General features: G+C 45.6%; 1 protein-coding gene across 4 annotated transcripts in view; it reads left to right on the top strand.

The window, feature by feature from the left end:
* Window positions 1-22687, top strand: part of fxn (frataxin) — a 74635-nt gene that overhangs the window by 13822 nt on the left and 38126 nt on the right. For 3 of the 4 annotated variants that reach the window (XM_088374926.1, XM_088374924.1, XM_088374923.1), the window contains 2 exons: window positions 20263-20354; window positions 20431-20551. In XM_088374926.1, the coding sequence (XP_088231052.1) occupies window positions 20263-20354; window positions 20431-20551 (213 nt within the window). Of the gene's footprint in view, window positions 1-20047; window positions 20183-20262; window positions 20355-20430; window positions 20552-22687 lie in introns of those variants that run through there. The other variant, XM_088374925.1, reaches the window with a different exon arrangement.

Raw genomic sequence — 22687 nt, 5'->3', positions numbered from 1 at the left:
ACCATCTGTGTCACTCCAATTCATTAAATCCATCGATCGTCCTGTATGTCAACAATGGGTGTGCGCTGCTGACGGCGCTTGCACTTCAAAATATTTCACAGGCCCATATAACGATATATAATTATACATCAAATAATTATTATAAAAGCAATAATATTATCAAACCATCTGTGTCACTCCAAATCATTAAATTCCTCGTCCTTTGTCAACAAGACGTCAGCCTCGTTGTTATTCCACAGATCTAGTGTATAACTATATTGTAGCGTTAACAAAGTACAAGGAAAGACGTGGGTGTGGTAAACGGCTCTTTATTTAACAAAACATGAGTTCAACGAGCCAACAACTACTGAACTGTAACGATAAAAACATATACAAGTTGCTACACGAAATAAAATATATCAAATAACTTTAACAAATAGTTCACCGCCACACAGCCCCAAGCACCGGCGTCGACTTCCAGGCATGTGGTGGCGTGGACTTCCATCCCCGGAGGTGGCACTTCCAGCCATTGAGATGAAAGGAGAGCTCCATAGAATAGGACCGGGCGTGCGTAAAAGCCATGTCCGAGCACAATCCACCGTCCCCGGACAGCCACCCGGCCGAGCGCCAGCCCCCGACTTCCATCCACGAAAGTGAAAGAGAGCCCCGTAGAGTAAGACCGTGCGTAAAAGCCATAATAGTTTTTTAATTGTGTGTCATTCCAAATCATTAAATCCTTCAAACACTTCGTCCTCCGTGTCACTTACAAACAAAGCCGCTAATAATGCCGGTAGTACGTGGGGCCCTTCGTCATCTTCGTCATCCCGTGATCGAATCTTTGTCCTTTATGTAAACAACTTCCGCGCTGCGCCGCGCTGCTGACGTGGGGGTGGGTGCTGATTATGGGCGATTCGGTGTGTGTGGGGGCTGTTTTCCATCTCGTCTTTCGGCCTTGGTGATCACCTTTGGCCGGGTTCTTGGTTGTTTTCCTCCTGCCGCTCTCCCTCTCGCACCTAAACCAGTTTTATCTCCAAGTGTCCTTCCTGTATACCAGTGCTTCGCAATTATTTTCTGTGATGCCCCCCCTAGGGAAAAGAAAACATTTCACACACACCCATGTTATTAACATTAAAGAAAAACAAAAAATAAATAAAAAAGAAAGATCAACTTACAATAAAGAATAACTTTATTAATAACATTATTTTTTTAGTCAGTACAGTACAGATTCAAAGTGCATCACTTTGCCTGAAATTAAAAAATAAATTATAATTATTCAAACTATAAACATCCTTGACCAACTGCCATTTTATGCTGGAAAAAATATGTTAAAATAATACTAAACATACATGTGAGTTGTCACCTTACTGTGGTGGAGGGGTTTGCGTGCCCCTATGATCCTAGGAGCCATGTTGTCGGGGGCTTCATGCCCCTGGTAGGGTCACCCATGGCAAACGGGTCCTAGATGAGGGGCCAGACAAAGCACGGCTCACAGAAGCCCCTTATGATGAGTAAAATAAATGGACTTCGTTTTCCCTCGCCCGGACGCGGGTCACCGGGGCTCCCCTCTGGAGCCAGGCCTGGAGGCGGGGCTCAAAGCGAGCGTCTGGTGGCCGGGCCTTCGCCCATGGGGCCCGGGCCGGGCACAGCCCGAAAAGGAAACGTGGGTCCCCCTTCCCATGGGCTCACCACCTGTGGGAGGGGCCAAAAGGGTCGGGTGCAGTGTGAGCTGGGCGGCGGCCAAAGGCAGGGACCTTGGTGGTCTGATCCCCGGCTGCAGAAGCTGGCTCTTGGGACATGGAATGTCACCTCTTTGGCTGGAAAGGAGCCCGAGCTGGTGTGCGAGGCAGAAAAATTCTGACTAGATATAGTCGGACGAGCCTCCGATGGTGGAGGAAGATGCTGGTCCGACCTGGCAGACCCAAACGCTCTGTGAGGGTCTGCTGGGAAAGTCTGGCAGAATCTCCTGTCAGGAAGAGCTTCAGCTCCCACCTCCGGCAGAGCTTTTCCCACGTCCCGGGGGAGGCGGGGGACATTGAGTCTGAGTGGACCATGTTCCGCGCCTCCATTGTTGAGTCGGCCGACCGGAGCTGTGGCCGTAAGGTCGTTGGTGCCTGTCGTGGTGGCAATCCCCGAACCCGCTGGTGGACACCGGCGGTAAGGGATGCCGTCAAGCTGAAAAAGGAGTCCTATCGGGCCGTTTGGGCCTGTGGGACTCCGGAGGCAGCTGACAGGTATCGGATGGCCAAGCGGAAAGCGGCTTTGGCGGTTGCTGAGGCAAAAACCCGGGCGTGGGAGGAGTTTGGTGAGGCCATGGAGAATGACTTCCGGACGGCTTCGAGGAAATTCTGGTCCACCATCCGGCGTCTCAGGAGGGGGAAGCAGTGCAATGTCAACACTGTTTACAGTGGGGATGTCCTGCTGCTGACCTCGACTCGGGACGTTGTGAGTCGGTGGGGAGAATACTTCGAAGACCTCCTCAATTCCACCTACACGCCTTCCATTGAGGAAGCAGGGCCTGGAGACTCTGAGGCGGATTCTCCAATCTCTGGGGTCGAAGTCACTGAGGTAGTTAAAAAACTCCTCGGTGGCAAGGCCCCGGGGGTGGATGAGATCCGCCCGGAATTCTTAAAGGCTCTGGATGTTGTGGGGCTGTCATGGCTGACACGCCTCTACAACATTGCGTGGACATCGGGGACAGTTCCTCTGGATTGGCAGACTGGGGTGGTGGTTCCCCTCTTTAAGAAGGGGGACCGGAGGGTGTGTTCCAGTTACAGGGGAATCACACTCGTCAGCCTCCCCGGTAAGGTCTATTCAGGGGTGCTGGAGAGGAGGGTCTGTCGGGAGGTTGTACCTCGGTTTCAGCAGGAGCAGTGTGGCTTTCGTCCTGGCCGTGGAACAGTGGACCAGCTCTACACCCTCGGCAGGATCCTCGAGGGTGCATGGGAGTTCGCCCAACCAATCCACATGTGTTTTGTGGACTTGGAGAAGGCGTTCGACCGTGTCCCTCGGGAGGTTCTGTGGAGGGTGCTTCGGGAGTACGGGGTGCCGAGCCAACTGATAAGGGCGGTTCGGTCTCTGTATCACCGATGCCAGAGTCTTGTCCGCATTTCCGGCAGTAAGTCGGATTCGTTCCCAGTGAGGGTTGGACTCCGCCAAGGCTGCCCTTTGATTCTGTTCATAATTTTTATGGACAGAATTTCTAAGCGCAGCCGAGGCGTTGAGGGGGTCCGGTTTGGGGACCTCAGCATCTCGTCTCTGCTTTTTGCAGATGACGTGGTGCTGTTGGCTTCTTCAGGCCGTGATCTCCAGCTCTCGCTGGATCAGTTCGCAGCCGAGTGTGAAGTGGTCGGGATGAGGGTCAGCATCTCCAAATCCGAGTCCATGGTCCTCGATCGGAAAAGGGTGGAATGCCCTCTCCGGATCGGGGATGAGATTCTGCCCCAAGTGGAGGAGTTCAAGTATCTTGGAGTCTTGTTCACGAGTGAGGGGAGGATGGAGCACGAGATCGACAGGCGGATCGGTGCAGCGTCTGCAGTAATGTGGACCCTGTACCGGTCCGTTGTGGTGAAGAGAGAGCTGAGCCAAAAGGGAAAGCTCTCAATTTACCGGTCGATTTACGCTCCTACCCTCACCTATGGTCACGAGCTATGGGTCGTGACCAATAGAACGAGATCCCGGATACAAGCGGCCGAAATGAGTTTTCCCCGCAAGATGTCCGGGCTCTCCCTTAGAGATAGGGTGAGAAGCTCGGTCATCCGGGAGAGACTCGGAGTAGAGTCGCTACTCCTCCACGTTGAGAAGAGCCAGATGAGGTGGATCGGGTATCTTATCAGGATGCCTCCTGGACGCCTCCCTGGGGAGGTGTTCCGGGCATTTCCCACCGGTAGGAGACCCCGGGGACGACCCAGGACGCGCTGGAGAGACTATGTCTCTCAGCTGGCCTGGGAACGCCTTGGGATCCCCCGGGATGAGCTGGATCAAGTGGCTGGGGAGAGGGAAGTCTGGGAGTCCCTCCTAAAGCTGCTGCCCCCGCGACCTGACCCCGGATAAGCGGAAGAAGATGGATGGATGGATGGATGGATGGATGGATGGATGGATGGATGGATGGATGGATGGATGGATGATATTAAATTAAATAACAGCAATAAATAATATTGAATTCAAAGTAATCAGCAACATTAACTCAGGAGCAGAATATCTAAAACATTTTAACCTACAAAACAAAAATGAATAAAACAATTTGTGGTGTTTTTTAATCAAAATGAGGCAGCATTCCACGGCTGCAGATAGTATCAGCTCTTCTGTGAACAATATGGTAGAATGAAGTAGCATTCACAAAGTGGGATGATTGTTGGCAATATTCAGCCCGTTTTTCCTGAAAAACCTCAAGCATCTTATCAGTGTGATTGGGGTGCAATGACTTCATAAGTGCCGCCTTAATTCATTTGGCTTCATACTGTCCGTTCACAGTTTGAGGAAAAGTTAAAGAAGTTAAGAATAAATTGTACTGATTAATGATTTTTTTATTTGACCTATACACCACAATTTCACATAGCCTAATATAAATATAAACAGAATAATTGTAGTCTTCTAATTACCAGTACCAGCTATTTAAAATAAATAATTTAGTGCATATTACAATGGAATAAAGTTGAGCAGGTTTAAATTATCGTTGGTGTGGCCCTCTGACATAACTCAGGTTTTTCATGTGGCCCCTTGTAAAAATTAATTGCTGGAGAGTGAATACTCTTCCAGTGATACCGCCACCTACTGCAGTGGATGTCAAATTACCCTTTAATCTAGTACAGCCAAAAGAAAAGCATGTTGGTAAACCATTCTTGCACATACATCCACTTCACCCACTTTTGCACACCGTCCATTCATCATCCTTTCAATTTTGTCATTTTGTACGGAATTATGTGAACTTTTGGGTGTGACATCATCAATTTGTTAATGTTCCCTGACTATGCAAAGTTATTACTCACCACTAACCATGCATTTGTTTGTTTGTTCTTTTGACACTCCATGTACTTGCTTACTTTGCCACATTCTCAGTTTAATCACGCTTCCAACCATATCTTTTCATTGTTAGGCAAAACATTTCCTCCTCTCCAGAACATTCAGTAGTAATCCAAAGCTGGCGTCTAGCATGAGGCAACATACGACGTCACATCAAGCATTAATCAAAACATAAAATATAATCAAGTACTGATCATTCATAGACGCCTTTGGCAGTGTCCGTGATTTAGAAAAACATCAGGCATGCATTAAACAATTCCTTAAGGGTTGTTAGGCCATTCAGGCAATATATCAAAAAACATTTGTTATTTCAAAGTGCACATAAATACATATCAGATCATGAAGTTATAAAAACCTTTGCCATTACCACATGTAAAAAAATGTCTAGTTACATCTTCTTTATTGATTTGGTATGTAGGTTTAATTATATGCTTAAAATGTTTCTTTTATTGATGCAATATTTGAATATACTTGTCTACTTATGTACTTTATTCAATGAGGTGTGAGCATGTTTTTGTCGCTAGGCAGGACTTTTAATATTTCGACCCCATTCCTTCACTAGAAAAATTGAACTAATATTTCGCCAAATCACTCCCCGATGGCTCTTTGAGACTTCGCTAGGACCATCCATCCATCTCCTTCCGCTTATCCGGAGTCGGGTCGCGGGGGCAGCAGCTTTAGGAGGGACTCCCAGACTTCCCTCTCCCCAGCAACTTCGTCCAGCTCATCCCGGGGGATCCCAAAACGTTCCCAGGCCAGCTGAGAGACAGTCTCTCCAGCACGTCCTGGGTCATCCACGGGGTCTCCTGCTGGTAGGACATGCCCGGAACACCTCTCCAGGGAGGCGTCCAGGAGGCATCCTGATGAGATGCCCGAGCCACTTCATCTGGCTCTTCTCAACGTGAAGGAGCAGCGGCTCTACTCCGAGTCTCTCCCGGATGATAGGTGAGGGTAGGAGTGTAGATCGACCGGTAAATTGAGAGCTTTGCCTTTTAGCTCAGCTCTCTCCTCACCACGACGGACCGGTACAGAGTCCACATTACAGCCGACGCTGCATCCGCCTGTCAATCTCACGCTCCAGCTTGCCCTCGCTCATGAACAAGACCCCAAGATACTTGAACTCCACCACTTGGGGCAGGATCTCAACCCTGATATGGAGAGGACATTCCACCCTTTTCCGATCGAGAACCATGGACTCAGATTTGGAGGTGCTGACCCTCATCCCAAATGCTTCACACTCGGCTGCGAAACGCTCCAGTGAGAACTGCAGATCACGGCTAGAAGAAGCCAATAGCACCACGTGGTCTGCAAAAAGCTGAGCTCCCCAAACCGGACACCCTCAACGCCTCGGCTACACCTAGAAATTCTGTCCATAAAAGTTATGAACAGAACCGGTGACAAAAGGCAGCCTTGGCAGAGTCCAACCCTCACTGGGAACGAATCTGACTTACTGCCGGAAATGCGGACCATCAGCAGCACGCCATCTCCACTATAAAGAGTGTTGACGGTGCATTGCTTCCCCCCCTGAGACGCCGGATGGTGTAGCAGAATTTCCTCGAAGCGGTCGAGATGTCATTCTCCATGGCCTCGCCAAACTCCTCCCATGCCCGGGTTTTTGCATCAGCAACCCCCAAAGCTGCGTTCCGTTTAGCTTTCCGGTAGTTGTCGGCTGCCTCCAGAGTCCCACAGGCCAAAACGGCCCAATAGGACTCCTTCTTCAGTTTGACGGCATCCCTTACCGCTGGTGTCCACCAGCGGGTTCGGGGGTTGCAGCCACGTCAGGCACCAACCACCTTACGGCCACAACTCCGGTCGGCTGCCTCAACAATGGAGGCACAGAACATGGTCCACTCGGACTCAGTGTCCCCCGCCTCCTCCAGGACGTTGGAAAAGCTCTGCCGGTGGTGGGAGTTGACAGGGGATTCTGCTAGACATTCCCAGCAGACTCTCACAGTACGTTTGGGTTTGCCAGGCCGGGCCGCCATCTTTTCCCACCATCGGAGCCAACCCACCACCAGGTGATGATCAGTTGATAGGTCCGCCCCTCTCTTCGCCAGAGTGTCCAAAACGTGGTCGCAAATCCGATGACATGACTACAAAGTCGATCATCGAACTGCGGCCTAGGGTGTCCTTGTGCCAAGTGCACACATGTACACCCTTATGTTTGAACATGGTGTTCATTATTTACAATCCGTGTAGAGCACAGAAGTCCAACAATAGAACACCGCTTGGGTTCAGATCGAGGGGGCCGTTCCTCCCAATCACGCCCTTCCAGGTCTCACTTTCATTGCCCACCTTAGCATTCAAGTCACCCAGTAGAATGATGGAATCCCCAGAAGGACCGCTCTCCAGCACTTCCTCTAAGGACCCCAAAAAGGGTGGGTACTCTGGGCTGCTGTTCGGTGCATAGGTACAAACAACAGTCAGGACCCGTCCCCCCACCCGAAGGCGGAGGGAGGCTACCCTCTTCTTCACCAGGGTGAACCCCAATGTGCAGGCGCCCAGCCGTGGGGTCAATAAGTAGGCCCACACCTGCTCGACGCCTCTCATCGTGGGCAACTCCAGAGTGGAAGAAAGTCCAGCCCCTCTCAAGAGGGCTTGTACCAGAACCCAAACTGTGTGTGGAGGCAAGTTCGACTATGTCTAGTCGGAACCTTTTGGCCTCACACATCAGCCAGAGAGGTGAAATTCCATGTCCCAAGAGCCAGCTTCTGCAGCCGGGGATTGCAGAAGGTTCCTGCCCTTGGCCGCCGCCCAGTTCACTACGCACCCGACCCTTTTGGCCCCTCCCACAGGTGGTGAGCCCATGGAAAGGGGAACCAACGTTCCCTTTTCGGGCTGTGCCCGGCCGGGCCCCATGGGCGAAGGCCCGGCCACCAGACGCTCGCCTTTGAGCCCCGCCTCTAGTCCTGGCTCCAGAGGGGGGCCCCGGTGACCCGAGTCCAGGCGAGTGAAAATTAAGTCCATATATTGTATTCTTCAAAAGGGATCTTTTGAGCTGTGCTTTGTCTGGCCCCTGATATAGGACCCTTTTGCCATGGGTGACCCTACCAGGGGCATGAAGCCCCAAACAACATGGCTCCTAGGATCCTAGGGACACGCGAACCCCTCCACCACGATAAGGTGACGGATCACGGAGGGGTCAATCATGCGGATCAATGCATTTCGTGTTGTCCACTAGGGGAATCAAAGTTTAGCCGGACCTCCGTCAAGAAGAAACATCAACTTCATGACAAGGAAAAAGAGGGAGGTCCATCCTAAAACCAGCCACTGACTCTATTTTCCTGAACCAATGAGGACGAAGGAGCACTGTTACAAACTACTGTGCATACACCAAGGCATGATTATCAAAAGCAACTACATAAGGAATGACTTGAAATAATTTGAATATTGCAAGTTCGACTAACAAAAAATAAGCATGCAATAAAGTAAGTAAACCATGCTACTAAAATAAGATCCTCAAAGTGTTGCCCCCCCAAACACACACACACACATACCGTATTTTTTTAACTAAAAGTCGCTCTGGAATATAGGTCGCATTAGCCATAAAATGCACAATTACGTGAAAAAAAACATATATAAGTCGCTCCGGAGTATAAATCGCATTTTGGGGGAAATTTATTCGACAAAATTCAACACCAACAACAGACATGAACAAGCAACAACAGGCTAAACGATAGGTATACTAACGAAACACAACGAAACTAAACACAAATGAAGAGCTGAGAACGGGCCTGACGTAACATTCTGAGTTATTCAAATAACTATTACATAAATAACACGTTTACAAAACCATCTGTGTCACTCCAAATCATTAAATCCATAGATCGTCCTTTATGTCAACAATGTCGGCCGGGTGCACGCAGCTGACGGCGCTTGTACTTCAAAATATTCCACAGGCCCATATAACGATATATAAATTATATATCAAATAACTATTATATAAGCAATGATATTATCAAACTATCTGTGTCACTCCAAATCATCAAATCCATCGATCAAATTCCTCGTCCTTTGTCAACAACACCGCACGTGCGCCCTGATGTCAGCCTCGCTGTTATTCCACAGATCTAGTATATAACTATATTGTACCGTTAACAAAGTACAAGGAAAGATGTGGGTTTGGGAAATGTTAAATAAATTATTTAACAAAACAAAAGTTTAATGAGCCAGCAACTACTGAACTGTAACGATAAAGACATATACAAGTTGCTACACGAAGTAAAATATATCAAATAACTATAACATAAATAGTTCACCGCCACACGGCCCCAAGCACCGGCGTCAACTTCCAGGCGTTAGGCGGCGTGGACTTCCATCCCCGGAGGAAGTGCTTCCAGCCACGGAGGTGGAAGAGAGCTCCATAGAATAGGACCGGGCATGCGTAAAAGCCATGTCCGAGCCCCATCCACCTTCCCCGGACAGCCACCCGGCCGAGCGCCGGCCCCGACTTCCATCCACGGAGGTGAAAGAGAACTCCGTAGAGTAGGACCGGGCGTGCGTAAAAGCCATAATAGTTTTTCAAACCTTCTGTGTCACGCCAAATTATTAAATCCTTCAAACTCTTCGTCCTCTGTGTCAGTTACAAACAAAGCCGCTAATGATGCCGGTAGTACGTGGGGCCCTTCGTCATCTTCGTCATCCCGTGATCGAATCGTTGTCCTTTATGCAAACAACCGCCACGCCGCGATGCTGACGTCACTTGAAATTCAAATTAAAATAATCCCTTGCTACATCGCGGTTCGTTTATCGCGGTTTCACCTTTTTTCTTTTTAATTTTGAAAATATGTAAAAACATTTACATATAAGTCGCTCCTCGGTATAAGTCGTCCCTCCACCCAAACTATGAAAAAAAAAAAAAAAGAAAAAACGCGACTTATAGTCCGAAAAATATGGTATTTTTCCTTTTGACTGTTGACGCTGAGTCCAGTACACTGAGTAATCAGTGCTGGGCAAATCAGGACGGGACTGTCCAGGGCCCACTGTCCATACCCATTGTCCTTTTGTGAACCATCATTGTCCATTGAGTCACTCGTGGGACCCTGGTCAGCGTCCAGATGTCCTGCAACAAGTGAGAACATATGGATGGATGGATGGATGGATGGATGGATGGATGGATGGATGGATGGATGGATGGATGGATGGATGGATGGATCCTCAGGGGGAAATTCAGTAGTCGGCAGTTAAATACATACTAAATAGACAATATAAACATCAAACAAGACAAAACGACAACAAAAGAGAAGAATAGACAAAAACGACAACAAAAGAGAAGAATAGATCTAATTCACAAATGTCTAAGTCAAGGCCTGCGGGCCGAATCCAGCCCACAAATTAATTTTCCATGGCCCCCTGGATGATATTTAATTGTTATTAGAACCAGCCCACAGGCCACAGTTGCCCGCTGCCGTTTTGCACGTGACCAATATGGCTCCCACACTCCGTCTTTGACTCAAGGTGGAGCAAGCAACTCGGGGTGTACTCAGACCAGAAAAGTCCTTTTGTCGGCTTGTTAGGTCCGAACCAAAAGTGATTTTTTTTTTCATTTGGTGCGTTTCCTATTCAGACTGTACATTTTGCAAGCGAAGTATATTTTGTAAACACACCCATGCTTGTGACGATCTGTGCTTCCATTGAACAGCAATGACCAGGGTGGCACACATAGTACAGATCCGGAAATGGAGGAAAACATGCAAGTCCTCCGCGCTGCATTCCTGCTCTGCATATTTGTTCTGCTGGTTCGGATCTATGCTGTTTTTATTCACACCTGAAGCGAACTGCACCAAAGTTCATTTGGAATCGAACCGAGACCACTTGAAAAAGTTGGTCTTGATCCATTTCTTTAATCCGCTCCAGTATTTTTTGCGTGTATTCACACCTGCACAAAAAGTCCGGAACCCTGGTCTGTTTAGTAGCAAGATAAAAACAGTCCCTTCCCCTTTTTTTTAAAGTCCAAGATTGAATAATTGTCCTTTAAAGTCACCAATCAGAGGCCAGCAGTTGGGCTCCTCTTGCTATTTTTTCTCATTTTACTATTTGAAAGCAGTTATCGGTGGGATTATAGAGCAACCCATTCATGCATTGTCAATTTATAATGCATGTACTTTCAATTATTTATTTATCTTGATATTAATAAACATTGTGTTTTTAAAAACATTTTTTTGCTGTTTGCCTGTTGAAAATGTTTTCCCTTGAGGTTACTAACAGAACTATAACAAAATATTGCTTTATTCTTTTATTGTAGAGATCATGTGGGTTTTCTTTGAAAGAAGTTCGTTTTTGTCAATTTGCCTTTTGAAAAATTGTTTTACTTGAAATTACCGACAGATCCATAAGAAAATATGGCCTTATTCATTGAATTATTAAATAATATACACAGTGTTAGGTTCTGTGTTAGGTTCAATAGGCTATGTTCATTCCAATATGTTTTAATAAACATTTAAACATTCCAGACCTTGGTGTATTTGACTTTGACATCCCTGATCTAATTAAATTAAATTAAATACGTTAATAATAATTTATCATTAAATACATCAAATAAACACAGTATCATGACTGTTAACACACCCCTAACTCCCGCGACAAGTGAAAACTCACGGTACGAAGAAGAAATGAACCCCTCAGCCTTTCCGTGGAGCAAGACTGTGTCAACAGCCTGTCACTGAAGCTACTCCTCAGCCCAGTGATGGTGCTTTACAGTGGGTGGACAAGGTTGTCTTTGATGGACTGCAGGCTGGCCAATACCTGCTGTTCTGTTACAGATGCCAGATCTGGCAGCTCCATGCCCACAACAGAACCTGCCTCCCTCGCTAGTTTGTCCAGACGGGAGCCATCCCTCTTCTTAATGGCAGAGGGGTGATACTGTATGCATCCTCAACGTTTGCATACAGCAGGTCAATCGTCATATTTCCCCTGGTGTAACAACCCACATACTTGGTGAAGGCAGGTAGAGTCCTGTCCAAACTCACGTTTTAAAGTCCTCGAAGATGAGCAGCAATACCTCAGGGTGCTGTCTGCAGGTCAGCAAACGCAGAGTGGCAGAGAGGATTTAAAGGTTGAACAGAAAATCCCTCGAGTAGGCAAAACTCGCCATTCCACCGACGATGAAAGAAGGTTTTAAAAAAGAGAGCAAGAGAACTGCTGGTTGCCACACACGACGCAGTGTTTAGCAAATTACGTCCAAAATGTAATTAGTTAATTACTAGTCACCTTTTCAAAAAAGTAATTGAATTACTCCATAAATGTAACTACACTGCTCACAAAAATTAAAGGAACAGTTTTTTATCAGGGTATGGCATGAATTCAATTACACTTTTCTGATAAGGTTTTTGTCAGGTACGTGGCAGAGGGGGTTGCTGCCTTGGTGTTGATGGAATTAACAACAGGTGCACGAGAAGGGCAACAACGAGATGGTCTCCAAAACAGGACTGGTTTTGCAGGTGGAGGCCATTTCAAGTTCATCCCTCTTGATCTTTTTTTAACTGTTTTTCTACAAGTGTTGGCTTTAGCTAGAGTCATAATCATGACTGGGAGCATGAGGCGATTTCTTAACCCTCCTGAAGTTGCGCAGATTGTCTAACTCCTCCAGGATGGCACATCCATGCATGCTGTTGCAAGAAGATTTTATGTGTCTCACAGTACAATCTCCATAGTGTGGAGGAGATTCCAGGAGACAGGCAGTTACTCTAGGAGAGCTGGACAGGACCGTAGACGGTCCTCGTCACATCAGCAGGACCGATATCTGCTACTTTGTGCAAGGAGGAACAGGTTGAGCACTGCCCGAGCCCTACAGAATGACCTCCAGCAGGCTACTGATGTGAATGTCTCTGCCCAAACAGTCAGAAACAGACTTCATGAGGGTGACCTCAGGGCACAACGTCCTGTAGTGTGCCCTGTGCTCACTGCTCAGCACCGTGGAGCTCGATTGGCATTTGCCATAGAACACCAGAATTGGCAAATCCGCCACTGGCGACCTGTGCTTTTCACAGATGAGATCAGTTTTACCTTGAGCACCTGTGATAGAAGTGAAAGGGTCTGGAGAAGCCAAGGAGAGCGCTATGCTGCCTGCAACATCATTCAGCATGACCGGTTCGGTGGTGGGTCAGTGATGGTCTGGGTAGGCATTTCCATGGAGGGATGAAAAGAACTCTATAGGCTAGAGAACGGCAGTCTGACTGCCATGAGGTATTGGGATGAAATCCATGCACCCATGGTCAGACCCTATGCTGGTGCAGTAGGTCCTGGGTTCCTCCTGATCCACAACAATGCCCGGCCTCATGTGGCAAGAGTATGTCGACAGTATCTGGAGGATGAAGGAATTGAAACAATTGAATGGCCCTCACGATCACCTGATCTAAACCCGATTGAACACCTCAGGGACATAATGTTTTGGTCCATCAGACGCCGCCAGGTTGCTCCTCAGACTTTGCAGGAGCTCACTGATGCCCTTAGACAGATCTGGGAGGACATTCCACAAGACACCATCTGTCTCATTGGGAGCATGCCGCGACGTTGTCAGGCATGCATACAAGCACGTGGGGGCCATACAAGATATTGAAAAGAATTTTGAGTTGCAGAAATTGAATTTAGGCAAAATGCATGAGCCTGCCACATCATTTTTTCACTTTGATTTTTGGGGTGTCTATATACTGAGCCCTCTGTAGGCTGAAAACGTTTATTTCCATAAAAAGATGAGGCATCCTTTTGTTCCTGAGACATTCAACTGTCCATATCAGTATAGATATCCCACCCCAAAAAATTTCACCATTGAAATCTGATGTGTTTTCAAAGTGTTCCTTTAATCATTTTGAGCAGTGTGGTTACAGTGCTCCCTCGCCACTTCGCACTTCACCTGTTGCGGATTTGCTACTTATCCGGTTTATAAGAGACAGTAGAATGGCGTTTAAATACAAACTGGTAGCACGGGTTGTGCCACTGAGGGTCACTGTGGACAAGCGCAGGAAGCGGAGCACCCAGTTTGTTGAGAACAAGGCAGGACAACCATGTGCAACACGGACTCTTTATCTAGGGAATGAGTAAAGAGGAAAATGGAAGCTGTCTCACCAACAGAGCAGGTGCATGAGGCAAGTGACGAGCTGGTCAGCAAGCACGCGTCCTGCGTCGTGGTGGCAGACGGGGGCAAAGAAGATCGGGCCAAACAGTCCAGAGGATCAAGCAAAGGAGAATCAGGTGGCAGACGTGTGTGTGTGTCAAAGCAGACGAATCAGAGCAGACCGATTAGCATGTGCATTTCCACATTGGTGACGCGGGCCCCCGAGGTCTAGCACGGAGGGCGCATTTGCTGGCCAGCAGGGCAAGAGAGGAGCGAAGACATGACTGACCCGCACATGACGGAAAATGCACCACTGTGAAGTAGTCGAGACAATGCCAATAAGTGCTGATAGTGCGGGGTGTGCTTTTGAGCAATGTGCATCACCGCAGACGTGACTGACGACAAGCGCATGAGGCTGGCAGGTGGCCATGCGCGAAGAAATAGCGCCAACCAGTGCAGAAGGAGTCGGGACACATGACAATATTACGTGTTTATTTTATTTTATGTAAATGTACAATACATGGATGCGTAGAACAGTTTGGGAATGGTTATTGAGGAAATGGCAAAGGTTTATGTAGCAATAGTAATTATCTATTGGGGAGGCTTTACAAAGCTTTAATATTGTGTACAGCAGGGGTCACCAGCACGGTGCCCGCGGGCACCAGGTCGCCCGTGAGGACCGCATGAGTCGCCCGCAGGACTCTTCTAAAATTAGCTCAAATAGCGGTACTTGTCAATGAGCTGCATCTATTTATTTTACAGTCAAACCTCGGTTTTCGAACGTCCCGGTTCTCGAACAAATCGGAATTCGAATAAAAAATTCAAGATTTTTTTGCTTCGGTTGTCAAACAAAATTCGGAGATCGAACCTCACGAGATGAGCCGGGAGGACCCGAGAAAACCCGACCGCGCGGCCCGGATGCCGACTGACTCCGTTGTTATTGTATTTTCGTTACTTTGAGGATTGTATTAACCCCTAATCATGCCTCCAAAGAAAGCAAGTGGGAGCAGTAAAGCTATCCTCAAACACAAAGACGCTCTTAAAGCAATGCGACAGTGAGCGCCCGGCGCGCTGCGGTTGCGCGGTCGGACCAAAGTAAGCTCCCTGCGCACTGAGGTCCACTTAAATTTTGGAAAGTACATCAGGACTTTAAAAATATTTTCTAAATTTTAGCGACGGCTCTGTCACAATAATGCGACCAGCGCAGTGCTGTTGCGCAGTCGGTGACACGCTACAGTTGTGGGTTAGGCGGTGTGCTGCAGTTGTGCGATCGGACAAAATTAAGCTCTCTGCTCACTTAGGTCCACTTAAATTTTGGAAAGTACAACAGGACTTTAAAAATATTTTCTAAATTTCAGCGACAGCTCTGTCACAATAATCCGACCAGCGCCTTGCAGTTGCACGGTGGGCGACGTGCTACAGTTGCGCGTTCAGTGGTGCGCTGCAGTTGCAAGATCGGACAAATATGCGCAAATGAAAAAAATGCTTAAAAAAGGCGGGTTTTTTTTGTCTTGAAACGGATTAAATTTTTTTCCATTATTTGTAATGGGAAAAATATATTCGGAATTCGATGATTCGCTTCTCGAACCAACTTCTGGAATGGATTGTGGTCAAAAACCAAGGTTTGACTGTATTTTTGCTATTCTTGTTAAAATCACACTTACATGTGAACTGGAAATGACAGTAATAACACATAGTGAAAGCCAAATTGAACAAATTAGCTATTTCAGAAGTGTGTGTCAAACTAGTAGCCCTTTGCCTTAATCAGTACCCCGGAAGTAGCTCTCGGTTTAAGAAAGGTCGGTGTACAGTGATCCCTCGCCACTTTGCATTTCACCTATTGCGGCCTCTGTGCATCAGGAGTTTTTAATATTTAATATTCTGTATATTTCGGTGCATCGCAACTTTTTGCTGTGTCACTTAGAGTACGAAGGTTTGTCTGCCCATATGACTTTACAGCCCACTATTGGCCAGTAGAGGAGAAGAGACCAATGGGAACATGTTGATCTGCATTCTTGCCGCTGATTGGCTTAGAGCTTTAAGAATAGAGCGTGGTTAGAACTACACTTTATCTCAGCCTCCTGCAGTTGCGCTACAAATCTATTCTTCCACTTCGGCCAACAATAAACACTGTGTTGGAGATTATTTTACTGGTTCTTTTACATTTTATCACAGACAAATTATTTAAATAAATCAACCTAAATAATTTGTCTGATCAAAGAACCAGTAAAATAATCTATAAGTGAAGACAAAACATAGTACAACTAACTGTGTTGGAGATTTCTATACAATTGAGTACATACAGGTGGCTGGTTGGCGCACTGGTTAGCACGTCCGCCTCACCATTAGGAGGGTGCGGGTTTGATTCCACCTCCGGCCCTCCCTGTGTGGAGTTTGCATGTTCTCCCCGTGTCCGCGTGGGTTTTCTCCGGGCACACCGGTTTCTTCAGCGAAGATCTAACTCTTGCAGTCCTTACATTTATATTTTCTTGCCAATGTTACAATTCTAAAGATATGTGGGTCGAGGTCTTACTTGTCTGTATCCTTGGGCGTTCTACCAGTACTTCAGCCATTGTTTTTATTGGCAAATTGTTTGGTTCAAAGCTCACTCCTTTGCACATTTACCAGAAGAGGGTGACTTGTACATGCAATCAAATATTGACATTAGAGTATTGCAATTTTGTATAATTTATAAAATTACCTGTCTGAAACTAAACTGACTCGCAATCATAGAATTTTCATGCATTTAAATGGTACATCCCTTCCGGGAAGACCAGGGTACAATGGATGCTGAGTGAGCAACATTAAACTCGCAACCCAGTTCTTGTCCCGGTTAGTTGATGCAGAATCCAGACAGTTTGGTCGTCACCTTGCCCCTTACCCAATCCAGGGAGGAGAGGGTAGGAAAGAGAGTGCAAATGGCAGTCAAATGGCAGTACAAATGGTGGTCAAATCGGCTAGTGTAGTTTAATTAAAGGCGAGAGTATATAAATATGTCTTTGTGTCTTGAATACTTCTACTGAGGTAGCAGCTCTTGTAACTGTAAGTAGGGCATTCCAGAGCTCTGGACACAAAATAGAGAATGCTATCAAAAGTCTTTTTGACTCTTGGGGTCACTAAAAGACCAGCATTTTGTGAAAAAAAGGGTTTGAGACAGAACGTATGGTATTAGGTCAACGGCATAAGCCATTTTATATGTATAAGCCATGTAATATTTTATAGGGTAGTAACAGAATCTTGAATTCACATCTCAAGTGGACCAGGAGCTAATGCAAGTTGGCTAGTATCGGGGTAAAAATTCAAGATAATTCGACATTGGAAGTGAATGAGTACCGTATTTTCCAGACTTTAAGGCGCACCTTCAATGAATGGCCTATTTTAAAACTTTGTACTTATATAAGGCGCACCGGACTATAAGGCACACCACTAATGCATCATGTCAGATTTTTAATCCAAATCAAATCATTCTCCATTTTATCTTTTTTATTTTAACTTCAGACGCAACAAATTACTTTATAATCACAAAATAATGATCCATAGTCTTTTTGATTCATGATTTATAGTCTTCAGCGGGCCACTTATGATTGATTTCATGGCACAATGCTTCGGGCCAGTTTGAATTGAGGAATTTGGTCCATATATAAGGCGCACCGGACTATAAGGCGCAGTGTCGGCTTTTGAGAATATTTTAGGTTTTAGGTGCGCCTTATGGTCGGGAAAATACGGTAAAGGGTTTCTGGTGAATGTGTATCACATGTGGGTTATGAAAATACACTAATGAGATTGCACAGTACTCCACGTGCAACGTGATAAGTCAGCGTCTTGCGTGTGTTGCTGGAATTCATTACAATGTCTGATTCTGAAAATGCTTCTTATCCAAATCTCTAAATTTTGCAAAATTGTATAGCTTAAAGATGCAAATTAATGTCCAATGTCCATATAAACTGATTAAATTGAACAGAAATTCAAAGAAATTGACAAACACGTAAGCGTGGAACTTGTGAAATACCGAGGCGTGGTACCCATCCTTGATTGCAAGGCATTTTTGAATTTTTACAGTATATGCATAATCTGATTGTTTTTACCGTAATTTCCGGACTATAAGTCGCGTTTTTTTTTCATAGTTTGGGTGGGGGGGGGCGACTTATACTCAGGAGCGACTTATATATGGTTTTTTTCACAAATTTTTACTTGATCATTAAGACATCACTTACAAGTATAGTTGACCACTTCCCATGTTATTTTTAGTATAGTTGATCACTTCACATGCTTTTATATCTTTATCTTGAACATATTCAAAACATAAAAAATAGAGAAAACATCAAATAAAGCAATTAACACTTTAAAGCACCATATCCAAGTCCACTGTCTGCTGTATGTACACTTGCTCCATTTTTGCTCCTATTATATTTATTATTATTATTTATTATTATTTGTTTATTTATCATTTATTCAACACTCTTATTTATTCATTGTTTGTGCCTTCTTGTTTTTTTTTGTGTTGCTTGTATGCACATGTGTACTATCTCACCAAGGGATAGTGGAAACGTAATTTCAATCTCTTTGCGTGTCGTAGTATATAAAAAAAAAAAAAAATCAACGATAAAGCAGACTTTGACTTTGATAAAACAACCCAAAAAATATATATTTTCAGACGAAACTGGATGAGGGCGCTCTAAATTTCACCGTTGGCCGTGACTCATCAACTGGGTGGGCTTAAGAAAAATGGCACCAAAAAGAAACTCATATTTTGCACGTTCCAAACTTCAAGTTGTAAAATATGCAGCTGAAAACAGTAATCGAGCAGCAGAAAGAAAGTTTGGAGAACCGTGATGTACCAATGGATTACTATTTCAAGTGACGTCAGTAGCGCGGCGCGGCGGTTGTTTACATACAAACGTGCCCACACAAGGACATCATTAGCGGTGATCATTTCTAAGTGACACGGAGGACAAAGAGTTTGAAGGAATTAAGGATTTGGAGTGACATAGAAGGTTTGAAAAACTATTATGGCTTTTACGCACGCCCGGTCCGACTCTACTGAGTCGGGGGCCGGCGCTCGTCCGAGTGGTTGTCCGCGAACGGTGCGCGGGGCTCGGACATGGCCATTACGCACGCCCGGTCTGTCTGGAAGTCCACGCCGCCACACGCTTGGAAGTTTGTTTTGTTTAATAAAGAGCCGTTTACCAAACCCACGTCTATCCTTGTACTTTGTTAACGCTACAATATAGTTATATAGTAGATCTGTGGAATAAAGACGAGGCTGACGTCAGGGCGCACGCGCGGCGATGTTGACAAAGGACGAGGAATTTGATCGATGGATTTAATGGAATTAAAATGCACGGATGGTTTGATAATATTATTGGCTTGTATTATAGTTATTTGAAATATAGTTTATCTATCGTTATATGAGCCTGTGGAATATGTGGAATATTTTGAAATGCAAGCGTCCTCAGCCGTGCGCACCCATTGTTGACAAAGAACGATCGATGGATTTAATGAATTGAAGTGACACCGATGGTTTTATAAACATGTTATTCATGTAATAGTTGTCCTTAATCACTCTATATGTTACGTCAGGCCCCTTCTCAGCTCTTTGTTTGTGTTTGTCACGTTAGCACACCTATCGTTTAGCCTGTTGTTGCTATTCAATGAATTGGAGTGACACCGATGGTTTTATAAACATGTTATTCATGTAATAGTTGTCCTTAATCACTCTATATGTTACGTCAGGCCCGTTCTCAGCTCTTTGTTTGAGTTTGTCACGTTAGTATACCTATCGTTTAGCCTGTTGTTGCTATTTAATGAATTGGAGTGACACTGATGGTTTTATAAACATGTTATTTATGTAATAGTTGTCCTTAATCACTCTATATGTTACGTCAGGCCCGTTCTCAGCTCTTTGTTTGTGTTTGTCACGTTAGCATACCTATCGTTTAGCCTGTTGTTGCTATCGTTTAGCCTGTTGTTGCTCGTTCATGACTGTTTTTGGTGTGGGATTTTGTCGAATAAATTGCCCCCAAAATGCGACTTATACTCCGGAGCGACTTATATATCTTTTTTTCACTTTTTGGGGCATTTTATGGCTGGTGCGACTTATACTCCGGAGCGACTTATAGTCCGGAAAATACGGTACATGAAAAGGAAATATGTCATATGCGTTCCTAAACCGAAAACATTGATCAACTGAATATATTCTTTTTTTATCACAGTGGTTTGCGTTTGCGGTTGACACTGAAAGGTGTAGGAGAATTATCCATCTGTCACCTTCAAGACTGGAAGACCACCACTCTGATGACAAAACGTAACCACAAAACAAGACGTACAGTATATTCTTTAACATTTCTGTTGTTAAAATATTTTCTGATTCTGTTTCCCAGTGAGTTGTCAGAGGCAGCCTATGAGAAGCTGGCTGATGAGACGCTTTATGCGCTGGCTGATTACTTTGAAGACTTAATGGATGAACCTTTCACTGGACCAGAGTATGATGTTGTGCTCTCTGTAAGTCAGTCTGATATTCAAATTGATGCTTACTATTTTTTCAGAGTATGTTCATGTACAGTGGACACACTAGCAGCACTACACACTGATGTACAGTAAAACCTCTCCTCACAAACTTAATTAATTCCGTGATTGCATTCGTAGGTCAAAAGGTTTGTAAGTAGAGGTGTGGTTTTTTTCCCCATAAGAATTAATGTAAAATGTAAAGTAAAGTTTAAGTGCTTTACCTTGAAAGACGTGACAACTTGCTATCGTAGGCACTTTAGATACTATGGGGGCAGTGGGAAATGGCGAATGGAAGGGTGGAATGGGAGAATCATGTCCCATTTCTACATTCGCTACTCCCTCTTCTGACTACCCTTGCCGCTTTTTGCTCTAGCCTTCTTAGGCGACATGATTGACAACAAAAAGTTCGGGCGAACTACGGATTAACTTGTCATTATGCTAACTCGCGCCGAGACAAACACAAGAAGTGACCAAGTAAAGGGTAGAGACAATTACACACGCAGAGAGATCAGAGACAGAGATCAGACGTTTCCTGTAGTTCTTGACCAGGTTTGCACATACTGCAGCAGGGATTTTGGCCCACTTCTGCGACAGCGACAGCCCCGAAAGCTGAAGGCTCTGGAGGAGATCTGTATGGAGGAGTGGGCCAAAATCCCTGCTGCAGTGTGTGCAAACATGGTCAAGAACTACAGGAAACATTTGATCTCTAATTGCAAACAAAGGTTTCTGCACTAAATATTAAGTTCTGTTTTTCTGATGTATCAAATACTTACGTATTTCCTGCAATAAATTAATTACCGTATTTGCCGGTGTATAAGTCGACTCGGTGTATAAGTCGACCCCCTAAAATTCGACGGAAATTTACGATTTTATGATATATCCTTTGTATAAGTCGAGCTCAATTGTTGCATTATATTAAACTTCAAAATTCAATCAGAAATATGCGAAATTTATTGACGAAATGTGTTCAAATTCGCGAGTTTGTAGCGAGCGATCTATACGCCATTTTAAATATTATTTACTTCATGACCCTGTGATATTACGTGCCGAGAGAGACTAACAACAATGAACACTCTTAGAAACTGGTTTATTTTTAGTTAAGAAACAACAAATTATAATTATAAAGTGATTGCCGGTACATAGAGTTCAAAATTCGTCTTCATCGTCGCTATTTCCGAAAAGCTCGTTCCATTCGTTTTTGTTTAGTTTGTCGTCATAAAGGGCATCTTCTTGGTCTTCTCTATCCTCAGTTTCCTCCTCCTCTTCCCAGATAAGGTCGTCTTCTGTCCCATCGAGAGCGTTTGGCGAATATTTTCTAAGTGCCAATGGCTCTTGCGCCATAAAGAGTCCGCCTCGGCTGGTTCCCCATGTCGGCCAGAACAAGTGAAAATTCGGCCTGTTCTCCTGGAAGTCTGGCCAAGTTTGGCGAATATTTTCTAAGTGCCAACGACTCAACCGCCGTAAAGTGTCCGCCTCGGCTGGTTCCCCATGTCGGCCACCACAAGTGAAAATTCGGCCTCTTCCCCTAGAAGTCTGGCCAAGTTTGACAAATGATTTCTAAGTGCGAACGACTCAACCGCCGTAAAGTTTGAAGAAGGAGTCCTATCGGGCTGTTTTGGCCTGTGGGACTCCAGATGGCCAAGCGGAACGTGGCTTCGGCTTTGCTGAGGCAAAAACCCGGGTGTGGGAGGAGTTTGGAAAGGCCATGGAGAATGACTTACGGACGGCTTCGAGGAAATTCTGGTCCACCATCCGGCGTCTCAGGAAGGGGAAGCAGTGCACCGTCAACACTGTTTACAGTGAAGATGGCCTGCTGCCGACCTCGACTCGGGACGTCGTGAGTCGGTGGAGAGAATTCTTCGAAGACCTCCTCAATTCCACTGACACGCCTTCCATTGTGGAAGCAGGGCCTGGAGACTCTAAAGTGGACTCTCCAGTCTCTGGGGTCAAAGTCACCGAGGTAGTTAAAAAACTCCTCGGGGTGGATGAGAGCCGCCCTGAGTTTTTAAAGGCTCTGGATGTTGTGGGGCCGTCCTGGCGGACACGCTTCTACTGCATTGCGTGGACATCGGGCACAGTGCCTCTGGATTGGCAGACTGGGGTTGTGGTTGCCCTCTTTAAGAAGGTGGA

This window comes from Syngnathus floridae, chromosome 5, assembly GCF_059516105.1.
Source record: "Syngnathus floridae isolate MCC-2025c chromosome 5, RoL_Sflo_1.0, whole genome shotgun sequence".
NCBI classification, from domain to species: Eukaryota; Metazoa; Chordata; class Actinopteri; order Syngnathiformes; family Syngnathidae; genus Syngnathus; species Syngnathus floridae.
Note: the sequence above shows the minus strand (reverse complement) of the source record. Positions and strands in the feature narration are given on the sequence as shown.